Consider the following 15868-nt stretch of genomic DNA (forward strand, 5'->3'; position numbering starts at 1 on the left):
TCCCGGCCTGTATCAGCAATAGTGTGGCAGCAGGGCCAGGGCAGTGATCATCCACCTGTACTGGACACTGGTGAGGCTGCACCTCGAATCCTGTGTTCAGTTCTGGGCCCCTCACTACAAGAGAGACATTGACTTGCTGGGGCGGGTCCGGAGAAGGGCAACAAAGCTGGCGAAGGGTCTGGAGCACAAGTCTGTGAGGAGTGGCTGTGGGAACTCGGGCTTTTTAGTCTGGAGAAAAGAAGGCTGAGGGGAGACCTCTCTACAACTACCTGAAATAAGGATGGAGCAAGGTAAAGGTTGGTCCCTTCTCGCAGGCAACAACTGATAGGACAAGAGGAAATGGCATTAAGCTGCACCAGGGAAGGTTTAGATTTGATATTAGGAAAAATTTATTCACCAAAAGATTTGCCAAGCACTGGAACAGGCTGCCCAGGGAAGAGGCTGAGTCACCATCCCTGGAGGTATTTAAAAAATGGGTAGATCTGGTGCTTAGGAGGAACATGGTTTAGTGGTGGACTTGTCAGTACTGGTTAATGGTTGGTGTCGGTGGTTTTAAAGGTCTTTTCCAACCTAAATGATTCTGTGATATTACACCCAGTGCTCTCCCTCTCCCAGTGTGTAATGCCATTGCCAGCAGCTTCTTATTTCTGTGCTCATTTCCCCCAAGTTCATGATTTCTAAGTTGCAGCAAACTTTGCTCTGATTCTCTCTTGAAGGCTGCCTGTGTGCTTCTTCCTCTGTATGCCATCCTCTGGAGGGTATTTTAGCCTGAACATAGAATCATAGAACGTGCCTGCCTGCATCATAGGAAAGGAGCTGTTGTCTTGTTACAGCTTAAGGGATCAATCCATGGCAGTAGACTTTTTAGGACTGATGAAGCACTTCATAGAATTATTAAATTTCTTTGAAAATGCGTGCCATTATTTGAAGTGGCTCTCCTTGTCCTTTGTTTCATTTTATGCAATACATAAGAATTCTGTGGGCTATTGTAGGTATGGCCACTTATTGCAGGAGCAATGTAATGTTTAATATAAATGTTTAAGTATTAAACCTCACGAAGAACTGCATGAATATTTAGTACTGTCTGAGAATGTGTTATCAAGGACTTTAGAAGAGCTGTGATTATTTCTAATATTTGTTTTCTTTTATAGGTAAAGGAACTGACCAAAGAGTGGACAAACAAGTGGAACGAGACTCAAGATATTCTGAAAGTAAGGCAAATAAATTAATTTTCAACTTGGCATTTGAACTAGCCTTAGTGGTTTTACTTAAAGAAAGTTCATGTTCTAAGTCACCTTCTTTGGCTTTTTATTTAATAACATGAAATTGTCTCAATGTTGTTTTAGATTATTCCAAAGAATTGGTTTTTGAGGGCTTTTAAGGGTAAATATTCAGGCACAGTGGTATTTTTGAGTAAGTTTTTAAATAATATTAATCGAAGTTAGCACAACTCTTTCTTTTCTTCACCATAGTGACCTCACAGTGTGAAACAGCTTATTTCTAACTAATTTTTAAATTGCTGAATGTTTTTATTGAGTTGCAAATGAAGAAAACCTGGGGCAAGGGCAAGTGGATCTCTCATCCCCTTGGTGTTTGTATTGTGTCAACAAGCCCTGTGAATAATCACCTTGTAACTTACACTTGATATCTCAGTGAATGTGGTGCAGAGTAGATACAGATTTTTGCATTGACCTTCAGATTCATATTTTGGTCAGAAATGGCTTGTGAACTTGAACAACTTTCAATGGGATTTCTGTAGTCGAATCTCCTCCAGTAGGTCTTCATCAAGCAGATGCATCTGACCTAAGCATGCTCTGGAGTCCCAAGCACAGGGATTTTTGCAACTGATGCATGTAAGCTGGCCTGTGTTGTGTCCTTTGGATGACTCCAGACTACTTCTGCAGCAGTTAAATCCACACACTACTCTCTCGTGGTTTGTAGATTTAGTACAGATCCAAGAGGGCAACTTGGAAATTTCCATACTGTGTTTTCTGCATGATGTAGACTCAGGCTTTTGTGTTCTCTGCATGTATCTTTGCTTTCCTGCTGTCCAGTTGTACTGGTAAGATTTTATATTGGCATTTGGCTTGTGGTAAAGGTGATAGTCTAAGGTGATACTTTAGTGTGTCACTTTATGATTCCATACATGCATACAAGCACACATGTGTTGTGTGCCCGGATGAATAATTCCCACAATTTCTTTTCCATAACGTAGACTAACGTTTTTTTGCCAAAAGTTTTAACTATTCTGTTAAATAAAAATTGTGAAAACAAACCTTAAGCTTTCATGACCTGCTGTATATGCTGTATATGCTGAGCATAAACTTGTTTGGAGTGCAGTTCCACCAAGCATTTAGAAGTAATTTTTTAATTCTCCTTATCACTGGCCTGAAACTTGATTTGTGTAGTTAATTTTTTGCTGTGTATCACTTTTTGATTACTTTAAGTTTTTTTTAAGTTCACCACTGTGTCTTTTATCTGACTTCCAAATAAGTTGAATGGCTCCATGCTTAAAAATAAGAATAAGAATAAAGCACAAACAGCGTGGAGACAGAGCAGGGATGGTAACTGCTGAGCAGATGGCGTGGCAGAATGGACTGTTTAATGTCTGTCTAGATACTGAACTGGGAATTAGCATTTGCATATTCCTCAGATGTTTTGGGTCCAATTTTACATTATTTCAGTGTTATTTTGTTATTTTGAAGCATCTATACGTACATCTCTTTACTCAGATCTGGATCGGGGAGTTCATTGTCACATGGAGAATTTGAATTCTGGTCAATTCTAAAAGTGAACATGATGTAGCATATGGGAAGTTTTAAAAGCTCAATGTTGGAAATGCACTGATTCTTGCACAGGATTACATAATTGCAGGAGGTATTAACTGAACAGTTCATATAAACAAGGGAAAGCTGCATTTGTTAAATAGCTGAATATAAAGGGCTTAAACACAGAAGTCATAATTCTACATTTCTGGTACTGAGCTTTTGATAGTTTAATTCATACAGCTTCTGTATTTTGTACTTTTATATGCTGATATTTGAGTACATGAGCATAGCGTGTATTTCACTTTTGGGTTAAGGGCAGTTGATAAACCTTTCTTGGCCCCAAAAATCTGAAAATCTGCAAGAGATTTCATGGTTGTACTGTTTTATTTTACAGTGTTTTACTGAAGCTACCCATATTTTTATTCACTTCTTGTTTAACAATTCCTGAAATCTCTGCCAGCATACAAGAGGAAAAGCTCTTTTTGGAGGTTTGCCAGGCTGAGTTGCTGGAAAGCAGATTTTAAACTATAGAGAGCAGCGGTGTTTCTTGTAATGGACTCCCTAGAAGTTCACTGGCTTTTTTGTTTCATTGTTGATGTACCCCCCTTGCACACAGACCATGCACATTGTTCATTTGTAAAACTAGAACGTCTCTGCACCCTTTGAGAAATGAGACTGTTCTCATGAATGTCACTGCAGTCACAGCGGCAACTTTTTCCATGCCATAGTAGAAGTTCAGTAACTTTCAGGACATTCTTCCTTAAGGTACTTCACATTTGTATTTATGTTGAAAACCTGCTTCCCCTTGCCTCCCACTGGTCTTGCACTCCTGAGGTAGTTGCTGCCTTTCAGTTCCTGTCCTGCAGCAGGCTTGGAGAATTCAGAATTTTTTGCTTTTAGGTCCGTAACACCTTTTGCTCCAAATCTTTTTGGGAGTTGATTCCAAAAATTCATGTAAACAGCTACCTGTTACCTATTCATATATGCCTGCCAGATGCAAGTGCACTTGCTAGTAGCTGAACGGAATTTCGCACTCTATTATATGTAGTTATGCTTTTTCATACTATAAATATCAGAGGTCACATGGTTTTGAATTGTTCACACAGGCTGATGGGAAAATCTGTTAATATTTAAATCCAAAATAATTGAAAGGATTTTGAATAAGCCTTGTATAATATAGGAAGCCAGATTCATAGGACACGCTGGTGTCTTCTGCTAGATAAACAGATACTGCTGGAAGGTTACCTGGCTTTTACTGAATGCAGTGCTTTCATCAGGCCTGACAAAGAGGGATGCATACCGTTTTGCAGGGAAGATATTCCTCAAACTTGTTCACCATTGCCAGTTATTTTGAACCTTGTTTTAAATTAGACCAGCAACATCTAAATGCTACCTTGAAAATAGTTCATAGAGAATAGGAAATACTATCCAATACTATCCAGCTAGAAAATGCTGAGGAGGAGAATACTGTGTGAAGGCAAGTTTTTGATAAAAAGTATTTGGCAGCTTAAAATTCAATTATTTCAGTCAGCACAGTGCCATGTGTGCAGCTGACATGAACATCCCCATGTTATTCCATATTTCTGCTTGTAGCTTTTATCCCCTTTGACGTTTGTCTCTATGTAGTCCATCCAAAGTTGTGGTTTTCCGTCAGCGTGCATCTTTAGACTGAGTATGTTGAACTATGTCATCTGTAAATGTTATCAGTTCTGGATTTGGTGCAGAGCTTGTATGGCTGAGTGCCATTATCAGCTGTGAACATCTTGTATAACCTTTCATGGATTCTGTTGTCAGATTGGACTGGTGGTGGTAGTATTGATAGTGTGCTCTCTTTCTTTGTCACATTGGAAGAAGCCCTTTTTGCAGAGCAGCTGTCTGGGTTCCTCTGAAGTATGAATTCTTGCCAACCCACACCTAAAGCCCAAATCCTCCCGTTTTCCTTATACAAAGATTAGGATATTGGGGTTTTAAATTTGTGCTGACTCCATGTGAAGTATTCTTTATTGCATAGCACGGCAGCTTCTTGGTGGTGTTATTCTATCTGAAGTGACAGGCATTGTTTCCAGTGGTGATGTTTGTTTTCATCCTTGACCTCCTCACTATAATACGACATGACGTTCTAACCTTACTAACCTACTATTACAGTCTCTCCCATTTTCGTCTTTTTAATCAAAGGGAGGATATTATAATAATAAATCCAATAAATATGTGGAATGATGCTGCATTGAAAACCAAAACAATATGGTTGATTTGAAGCCCATAGGCTTTGGGTTATTTCCTCAGGTGTCACCAGCCGTCAAAAGAATTGTACTTTACAGAACAGCACCGCTTTACATTGCTTCTCTATCTTCAGGTGTCTTGCAACCTCAGCACTTAGCTCTAGGATTTTCTTTTCATCTCATTCTTATTGAATCTTTCTATGGATTTTTTTTTTCTTTCTGTTGATGTTCTTCAATACACAAGCCCAAAAAGAAGAGGAGGAAAGAAAAACTGTTTGCTCTTTTCCTTAGTTTAGTCCTTTTTGTATTGTTCTGTTAAAGATCAATCCTGGGGTCTGTAATTTCTCTAGATGCTTTCTAAGATGTTAGGGTAACCTGTCCAACTTTCGATTTTTCTCTTCCTTTGAGGCTTTAATTGGTACAAAACTTCTTTTGATGTGGCTGCTATGTTTGACTGCATGTGTTGTCATTCTACTAGAGATCTTTTTTCTCTCACTGGCGTCTTTCTTTTGTCATCTTTTGTTCATGTTCCAGTTTCTTTCCCTAACCTTTAGCAGCTTTTATATTAATCTTTTTAAAATGTATGCTTCTTTATATAATTCTCTGCTGTATTTTCTTCCCAACTTTCTTTTGTGTTTCTTCTCCCCTTTACTGTTTGTGTAGAAATTGGTTTGACTTTTAGCTTTTGCCTTTTTGATGTATTTCATTTGTGCCCAGTGTTATTTAGATGCTCTTTTTTTATTTTTTAGTTTGAAGTAGATTTAGAGTTACCTTTTATTTCGTTATGCTGTGTTTTGATTCTAATCATGTCATTAGCTTTGTGTGGCAGAGCTCAACTGATGTCAAAGGATGCAGAGATCTGCCTTCAGTCTATTAAAAGGAGAGGGTCTCTTCTCTGTGTGTGTGTCTAATTCTCTTGATCAATAGTTTAACTAGTAGCTGCTTTAACTGGCTTTGTCCTGTTGGATTTAGTGACACAGCCTCACTTTCATCAATAATACAAATTCTGCTGCAGCACTCTACTGCATGTTATGTAAATATCTTATTGAACTCTGCTTATTGTTTAATCTTTTTGCGTTTTGTGCCCTTTGATCAAGTACTGGTTAATAGTACATTTTTATGTCGTAACAATGGTTGTTACTACCTGGGGAAGAAAACTATGTCTATCTTCAAGCATTAACATTTATATTTTTTTTAATATCATGCTGTTTTGGGGGGAGATGAAATACACTTCACTTGCCACGATGAACAAATACAGACCAAAACCAAACAGTTATTTTGGTAGATGTACTTCTCTAAACAGGGGAATTTTCTTTCTTTAGGAATCTTGGCTATACCCAGCTCTTTGTGAGGTTCTGATTAGGGTGGCAGAAGCTAATAGATTTTGATTTTAATCGTTTCCTTTCCATGCTGGTCCATGCTGGCTTGTGTACCGTAGTGAACTCTGTCAAGAGCAGTTTGTTGTCTTCTGTATAAATGCTGCATTAGTCTACATTTATTTGCATTTCCAGGTAATTTTGAAACCACAGTTGCTGAATGGTGTTTAAATACCATTATCTCAGTTCTTTTGCCTGTAAGGCTGAGCATACGTCATTGTTTTATGCCTTTTTGTAATTTCTTATTAACCTTGACTGGCTTGTTTCCTTTTCCTCTTCTCTCTTATTTTGTGTTCTACCCCAGTACTTTGCCCTTCATGAGCATTTGGGGTTTTTTTCATTCTTTCATGTTTTTTTCATGTCTGTCTTTGTTTTAACAACCTCGGTCCTCAGGTGAGAAGTGCTCTCAATTAACACCTGCTACTCTCACATAGAATTATTGTGTTTATGAAATCCACTTTTTGATGGCTGTAGGCTAGAGAAGTTGTGCAAGCTCTTGGGCTCCTGACAAACAAACCTTAGAACTTTTTAAAAGTACCTATTATATCGGACGTAATGATAATAGTTTGTTGACCATGGTATGTGTGTCATGTGCAAAGACCAGTACTTGTGACACTTCCCCATTCAGTGCCCTTAGCCATCTACAAAATCTTGTGGGGTTTGTGCCTTTTCCATAGTAAGACCACTAGAATATTAGGAACCTAATGCATAATATAGTTGTCCTGGATCACTAATGAATGGCTGCTTTTTTTTTATTTTTATTTTTATTTTAGGTTTAGAAATATGTAAATCATAGAAAATTATCTGATTAACAAAAAATACATCCTGATATTTGTAATTATTTGTATCAACCTCATAATTTTACCATTTTGGTTACCGATATTGGAAAATTGCCTGTTATGAAGATTTTACAAAAGATGCCAGTACAGGCTTTAATCCTGCCCTTAAAAAGTACATGTGACTTTTGACACAGGTTCTAAACTGGTTGTATTTACAGGTCAAGTGAATAAAGGGATTTACAGCAATTTACAGCAAAGGGATTTACAGAAAGATGTATGCATGATACTGTATTTAAACTGTTCATTTTCAGCTTTGGCATATGTGTTTATTTGTATGTTTGGCAGGAATAACACTTGTTTCTAAGGTTTTTTCACATTTCAGTAAGTGAATCATTTTAGTGAAATTGTTGCTAGTTAGACATGTTGGTGTTGCATTTTGGTTACAATGTCTGTTGTTGGCTGTGTCTGAAGCATGACTACTTTTAACGGGAGACTTAAATCTCTACTTTCATATGAACAACTTTCATTTGTAATTTTATAACTTCCTCTATTTGTCATCTGTATTAGACAACACTCATTGCATGCTTCCAGTTTTTGTTTCCTTTCTGCAAGCTATGTCTTCTGCTTGAATTTTTAAGGAAGAGGTTTAAGAATCACTGCAAAATTAAAATAGGATTGCATATCTATGGAGCTGGCAGGAAGAATTTAAGTCAGATGTTACTGCTGAATTTGTTTTCTTTCAGAAAAGTTGATAGAATAAATAGAATAACAACTGTCTTCCTGGGAATGTTTGCTTTCTCAACAATTGTTTGCCCTCCAACAGTTATGTAATACATGTACACATTTATCAAATGGAATTTGTGTGGAAAGGAAAAAGGTATATTTGCACTAAATAGTCTTATTAACGTGTTATGCTTAATAGGATTCCCTTCAGCTGGCTTTTGAGTGTGGCGCAGAAGACAAGATACTAAGAAAGTTTTGAAAGGGCTGACGTTAATTATTCTTGTTTATCTCATCCAGAAATCACACAATAAATGATAATAGCTTCTCTTTCTCTAGAAGCGTGTTTAAATGTGGTTTTGGTTTCTTGCACTAGATGTCACTGCAGATATAAAAATCGTGTTCTCTGCATGCTTAATTCAGATTTAATTCAGATATTTTAAGGTAAAATGATTTGCAATATCTTGACTTTCATTGCTGTTCGGATCTACTAAAATAAGTTTATGAGAATGCCAAAACATTGGTTTAGGAGCAGGTCCCGGAGAACCTGAGCAACTGTTCTGACAGAAATGCTTCTGAACAACAATTCACAGGTGGGCTGCAGTGTAAAGTCATTATGTACATTCAAAATTATTGCAATTATTTGTCAGTACATTTTTCAGCTCTCTTTTGCAAATGGCTGTGTCTAAAATGTTTGTCAAATTACTTCAGCTATAGCCTTTAAAATGTATTTATTTTCTTAACTTTGTAGCTCTGATCTTTTATGGCTATAAAAGAAGAGTTTCTGGGAGAAGGAGTATCTTCTGTTTGATGAGGTAACAGTTGAGAAAGCAAACAGGCTTTTGGACATACAGATCTTTCACCAGCCCACTTCTGCTATTTGCTTTCTCTTTTAATGGATCTTGCAGTTGAAAAGCCAGTGGCAATGATATGCAGCTTCTATTTATAACTGTTTCTTTTAACGTTTTTCTCTTCATTAATCACTTCTGTAGATTTATAATTGAATCTCAGCGCATTAAAATTTAATAAGTTTATTGGGTTTTTTCCATCTTTTTTTGAGAAAGTTATCTGTCAACAAGGGAATATTTACTGTTCTCGATCCTTGTTTTTAATCCTGCCTCCTGAGCGATTACAAGTAATATCTAGTTTAGCTCTCAGTTTTATTAGGGTTTGTTTTCTTGTACCTGGCTTTGTGCATTATTTATTTATTTCCCAAGTGTAGCAGTTACTGGCAGTGGATGTGGTCCATAAAATTGTCTCTTCTGGTCACAAGATTTAAAGTTGGGGTAAATCGTCATTACTAAATGTCACGTCTCTTCCCTCTTCCAAAGCCTCTGCAGGTGGACATTTTGTTCTTTGGGGGTTGGTTCAGAATCAGGGACATGAAACCATAACACTGTATCTCCCCTTCCACTTTGTTTTTTGTCATTAAGGTTAAAAAATGAATATATTTGTATCCCAGGATCTTTATGCTATTGGCCAGCACACAGATTTCTGCTTTGGAATTTGAGTTTGGACAGAGATCATCCAAACATGGTTTGTTTTACCTTAAATAGACAGTTTTTTCATACTGTATTACTGAACAGATACTGTTATTAAATAATGGTTATTACTTTACCTAATCATCCCTCTTGCTTCGGCCTGGTAAGTGTGCCTAGGTGAATGCAAACTGAGAAGAAAGAAAATACAGTGGAGAGAATTTGCTGCAAAAGCAAGCAAACACAAACTTTTAAGGGTTATACGGTTGTCCTGAGAAACAAATTGCTTTTTCTTCAGGAGAGCAGCTCTCATTGCTCTCCACTCACCAATGATTTTTTTCAGTGCTTTGTCCACTCTCAGCACTGGCTTGCTGTTGTCAGAGGAAGAAAAAAATACTAAATTGGGAACTGGTGCTACTGACCTGCTGTAGCTCTTTTCCTAATAGGAAACACTATTGAAAGGGTCCCAGCCACCTGGGGAACACTGAGTGCAGCAGTCAAAAGTAGATTTCAAAAGGAATAGTTGTCTGATTTCAAGTCTGTCTGCCACCTGTGTTCATCTTGTTAAGAACCCTCCTTTCTCTCTTGCTGCCTCTTTAGCTGCTTGTGATGACTCTGCGGTGGACTGACCACTTTTAACTTCCAGTTTCTGCTAGAAAGTTGCAATCAGGACATGCCTAAGGCTACTGATTGTTTTTTATTTCAGTTTTAAACCATTTTTCCCACTTGAAACCACCTGGACCATCACAGAAGCATGGTTGGGCGCTGCCATTCCTGAGCTCACCAACTACAGATTAAGTCAGGGTTGAATAGTTTGGTTGATCCAGGCTGTGCATTCCAAAAGAGGCCCTCTGGTTTCTAGGAATAACCATACTCCACAAGCGTTTCGCTGCCATCCACCTTACAACTGGGTCCTGCATTTGTAGATTATCCAGGCCATGCTTTAGCTTTAATCCATCCCTAAGGCTTGTAGGCGGTTTTCAAATGAGAGGGAGTCAGACAGAGTAAGTTGCTTTTGAAATCCTTTCTACAGCTCAGATGCCACTCGTTCAACAATTCCTTCTGGGCATTTGGTCTGCTTTTCTATTAATTTTCTTGTGGCAGGAAAGGGAGCTAAATTGAAAGCAGTGGAAGCTCCTGATTTAGCCTGTAGAAAACAGAAGAAATATACCTTGAAAGCTGTTTCTTCTAAAGGATCAGCAGAGAAGTGAGAAGGAGAAAAGACAGAATGTACATTTCTCGTTGGACTTAGTTATGGGAGGGTAAAGAAACATTCCAACATTTTAGACAAAAACCATGAGTTTATCTGGAGTCCCTCACAAAGGAACTGTTTCTAATGGCAATGTGTATTGGATATGAAATACTAAAACTGTTTTATTCTGCTGGTGTTTGTAGCAGTATATTTAGGAGTTTATTACCGCATGTTTCTGATAGCTCTGAGTACGTGGTACTGTTGTGCACCTGACTTAAAGTCTTAATTGGCAAATGAGTGTAGCCTTGATTCATAAAGCCATACTGTGGTATAAGTGCCACTGGACTGATGTGCTGGTTCTCTTTTCTTCCCAACTACAGACATGATACTTTTAATAGAATCCACTAAGAGATGTCTGAAACGCAGAAAGCAGCACAAATCTGCCGCTGTTGCAGTCAGGCTGTATTCCTGAACAAAGGAAAGGGCAGATCCAGTTTCTGACTGCCATGTGTCTCTTCAGGTTCATTCTCTCTGTACCTCAGCAGCTGGACTGGGAGGGACAAGGACATGCTGGCAACCAAGTCTGTGCATTTTATACTGCAAAATACTTTGCTGTTGTGTTGCTAGTCCTGAAGTTTCATTTTTCTCCTTGGTAGTTGTTGCTTAGTAGTATGCGTAGTCCTGCTCCTTTCTTCAGTTTCTTTCAATAGCAAGGGTTACATGTTGGCCCTAAAGAAAGGACTAATAGATTTAAAGTAATCTGTTACTTTAGTTTCATCTCTATAGAAGTAGAGGTGAATTTCTAGGTAGATAATAAACCAGAACTCTAGATGAGTGAAACACTTCTTAGTTTTCCCATCCCCCAAGAAACACACAAAAAACCAAAATAGCTTTTAAAATGAATAAATGTATTAGCTATGAGACTAGTTTTGGGGTTTTTTCCTCTATGATTCCGTGACTGATTCATCATCCAGCTTTAGCAATGAATGAGGTAGGAGTCCTGTAGATAATAGTCTAGTTCACTGCATTCTCCTGATTCATTCCCAGAGTCCAGTCTATGGAATGAATTATTCACAGGTCCTGTAGAAAATACATGATCATGTAATTAAAAACTGTGTTGTAATACATATGAGAGAAGAGGATGAATTAAAATATCCTACTTCTTTCTCTTCCAGCCAGGCCCTTTCCCCTTATAGATACAGTAGGAAGAATACTGAGGTCAGAGTTGCTGTCTCTTAGCTGGAAGGTATAGTACCTCCTGCTAGGAAGGATCACTAATGGTAAGAAAAGTCTTGTTCTCTGCCCCAAATGTTAGCACTGCTATATGTAGACTTATTTTTACTTGAAGTCTAATGTATGCTTAGTGTGGTCACATGTAGGAAGCTGTGAAGAAGTGAAGCCTGCTCCACTTGAGACATAGCAAAATGCTATGTGCCCCATTTTTTTTAAATTGGATAGTTTTCCCTTAAACCCAAGCTAGTAGCAGAAACCAGCCTGCAGCAGATGCTCCAGCATGGAAAATGGCAGTTTTTATGTTTTTTTTAATAAACCACTGGAAAATAGGATTTTACAATCTAGTGTCCAGGAAGCTTGAGCAGCCAAACAGGCACCTCTACTTGCAATTAGCCAAATCCTGCAGTTCCGTCTGTACAAGGTCTGAAGTATCAAGGAGCAGGCATCTCAACTTGTTAAGTTTGTCCTTGTAATTCCAGGAATGAAGGCCAAATTTCTGGAAAGATTACTTTGAACCTGCCAAGTCTTCTGATGGAACTCCTTGCAGCATGTTAAGAATAGTGGTGCTATGTGGTGGCACTACTATAATAGGGTTTTTGTGTATTAGTAGGCAGCTGCGTATCAGCAGTGAGCATATGGCAATCGGTTCTGAAGGGGAAAGAGAAACAGTGAAAAATGGAAAAGGTAAGATGACCTTATGAGGTTAAGAACTGCTTGTATAATTCCCTTATTCTTTAAAGGAATAGCATCATTAATTTTCCATCATTTTAGCTTCGCTATCATAGCAGTTGCTCATTTAAGTAGTTCTGCATCTGCCTTTTTATTTGACATTCATTTCAGAGAGCTATTATTGAGCCCTGTGTGGGCTGCTGCTGGAGCAGCTGAACTTTCACAGTAAGGTGTTCACAACAAAGCTACAGTTTTCCGAATGAGGGTAGATTATATTAGGTATAAGAAAGAAATTCTTCACTGTGAAGGTGGTGAGACACTGGCACAGGCTGCCCAGAGAAGCTGTGGCTGCCCCATCCCTGGCAGAGTTCAAGGCCAGGTTGGACACAGGGGCTTGGAGCAACCTGCTCTAGTGGAAGGTGTCCCTGCCCGTGGCAGGGCGGTTGGAACCATCTTTTAAGGTCCCTTCCAACCCAAACCATTCTGTGATTCTGATCTTGGTTGTTGCAGACTCTAATAGCTTTTCTTGATTGATGAGAGTGATGTGGTGTAATGCTCTAGGAGACAGGGAAAAATCCGATCTGGAAGATTCTGCTCAGTTGTGGTTTTCTTTGTGGCTTTGGGTAGGAGAAGTTTCTTCCTCTTGGAAGGCCAAAATGTCTTAATTGTACTAAACTTTTTGTTTTAATTGTACTGTAAATGATTCTGGCAGCCAGAAGGATGTTATTTCTTTGCCCCATTGACTAGAAGGAGAAGTAATAGTAGGAATTTGTGCCTTATCTAGCATATGTATGCATGAGGGAATCAATATCCCCGTTCATGATTGATAATCATATAAATAATGAATTTCTTGCTTGCAAAGGAAGAGCATATTTTTAATTTTCAAAAGCATTTTATTGAAGTCCTAGGATATTACAAAATGTAGCTTTGGCGTGTCCACAGATTCTGAAGCATATACCTCCTCACTGATGGTGTGTTCTGTATTTCCTCCTCTTTTCTCTTTGCCTCCCAAATAGCACCTACTACTTTTGTGGCTGGTGATTCAAAATTTATTTTGTTATTTCAGAAACTATAGATGTGTCAAACTGAACATTGTAAAACATGGGCCAGAAATTTGATATTGTATATGCAGCTTTATAGAATGCAAACAAAAGCTTATTTAAGAGACACTTACTAAGAAGAGTACTGTATCAGTGAAGCAATACAGAGCAAAACAACTTTTCCTAGCTAATGTGTAGGCTGTCAGTTTAATGGAAATCTCAAATAATTTCAAAGTTGTTTTCTTGGAACAGGTTTTTGTTGTGGTTTGTTTTTTTTTTTTTTTTACCCTGGAATTGTCTTGTCAGTCACAATTAGACACAATCGAAGTTCATTCAGCTGCTGCTCAGTGTTTTGTTTTGGCTGATCTCTTTGCGATAAGTATTTTGTAAGGGAGCCAGCCTGCAGAGCAAGGAGGATGTTCATGTAACCAGTTTCTGTACAAACATAACAAGATAAATACTCAGCTCTGCTTCTCCCCTCATCTTTTCAGGTATTACTACTACTAAGTCCAAGCCAGATCTCACAATTATTTGAAATCTTTTTTCCTCATCTCCTACCTCTTGTTCCTCTCATCCATACAATAAATGTTTTCTCGTGCTTTGCAGTGGAAGATCCTTGTTCCTTATAGCTCCTTGAGTAATACTACTCTTTGAGAAATCTTATGTTTTAAACCATTGTATCAGTAACTTTCCTAATGCTGGCATTTCTAATGTTTCCTGGCATGCATTTGCGATATTTCCTAATATTGGCAGCATGACTACGTATATGCTAGATGTCTGGAAAACTGTTGATGAAATGTCAGCCTGTCTTCCAGGAGGCAATGCACCATTCAGAAGTAAGGAGTGGGTCTGTTCATCTCTTCAGTGCATAGTCTGGGTAGTTTAACCCATCAATGCAAACACAAAAAACTCTGTGAACATACCCGTGTTGTTTGTAAATAGTTTTTCTGACACCATTGCAGGTTTTTCCAGTTGGTCCATAGCAAGATTGCTTTATTATGCAGAGTATTTTATTTCTGGTAAACTTCTATATTTTTCCCTCTGTGTATAAGCATGTTATTGAGACAGAAGGAGAATGCTAACAGTATGAGTACTCTAACAGTGTGAGCCTGAAGAATCTGATGTGACTTAATATCCTTCTCTTTCCACTCCAGTCTTCCCAGAAGGAAATAAAATCTTGTCAGCAGTGACTGACTCATCCAATAGTCTTGTTAAAGAGAGCACAGGTTCAGTTTTATTTGTTGCAGGGTAATGTGCTTGTGTTTCAGCTTATCCCTGTTTTAGGTACTGAAACATCAGTTAGTCCTTGAAGGTATTTTAGGCGCCTAATTCCCGTGTGCTTTCAGTTGGATTTGGCTGTATGAATACCTTATAAACACAGGATTTAGACAAAATGCTATGGGGTATTTGATTTTTTCTTTTCCCCAGCACAACTTCCTTCTGTGTGAAAGAAGTCTGATTGTTTTGCAGGGACTTTTTCAGCAAAAGACTTGTGATTTCAGGCAGCTTCTGACCAAGTAATAGTTGATCCATAAATATCGCCATTTCTGTCTGGAGTTTTTACCCTTAGGTAAATCTAGAAGACATAATTAAGACCAACTAATCCACAACAGACCAGTTAAGGACTTGCTCATCTTCAAAATGTCAACTTCGGTAGAGCTTTTTGTTAAATATTTAGGTTTCATTTCTTTAAAAGTCTGATCTGCAGCATCTGGAGAAACTGTTGCTGAAGGATTTGTTCTGAATGTGTTTCATTAAATTCTTGGATTTTCTGGATAGCACATTTCTATTAAAAGGTACCTTCCTGCATGAGCACTTGTGCAAATCTTTGATTGTCAAAGGTTGGAAGTTCATTTTTGTTTTCAACTGTTTTTCATTTCCCCTTGTGTTCTCATTTTGTGGCTGTGTTCACACAGCATAAGGAAACAAATCCGGAGACAGGCTACGTTTGAAAACAGAAAGAACAGTGTTTCAACTTGTTACATTTTGTAGCATTCCAAAGGTGCTCAGACCTTAATTATGTGAAGAAGCAGCCTGATGCTGTAAGGAGTGAAATTGGTTTATTACCTGCCCTTACAAGCTTCTTACCATCCTCCTTCATTTCCATTTCTGAGTTCAGGCTACAGTATTGGACTTCTAATTTCAACTGGGTAGTGGCATGCTCAGCACAAAGGTTTGACAAGGTGATGGTGGGCCAAGAAGAGTGCTGACATGACTTAAGAAAATTCCATATTTGAATCTTTGGAAAAGCAATGTCGCTTTTTCAGTTGAATGTAGGTTTGTTTTTCTTTGAAGAAGAATTTTAGCTCAAAGAAAACAATTCGAAATCCATAACCTAGTCATCACGAGAAGCTTCATTGCTTGAAGAACAAGATAAGCTGTCCAAAAGCTTTT

General features: G+C 38.2%; 1 protein-coding gene across 6 annotated transcripts in view; it reads left to right on the forward strand.

Moving 5' to 3' along the window:
• The window catches only part of KIF16B (kinesin family member 16B), a 143375-nt gene that overhangs the window by 37331 nt on the left and 90176 nt on the right, over positions 1–15868 (forward strand). For all 6 annotated transcript variants that reach the window (XR_003991894.1, XR_003991893.1, XM_030489904.1 and 3 more), the window contains exon 12: positions 1152–1211. Coding sequence is in view for 4 of the 6 variants with exons in the window: in XM_030489904.1 (XP_030345764.1) it covers positions 1152–1211 (60 nt within the window). In the remaining 2 variants the exon portion in view is untranslated. The remainder of the gene's footprint in view (positions 1–1151; positions 1212–15868) is intronic.

The sequence above is a fragment of the Strigops habroptila genome, chromosome 6, assembly GCF_004027225.2.
Source record: "Strigops habroptila isolate Jane chromosome 6, bStrHab1.2.pri, whole genome shotgun sequence".
Taxonomy (NCBI): domain Eukaryota; kingdom Metazoa; phylum Chordata; class Aves; order Psittaciformes; family Psittacidae; genus Strigops; species Strigops habroptila.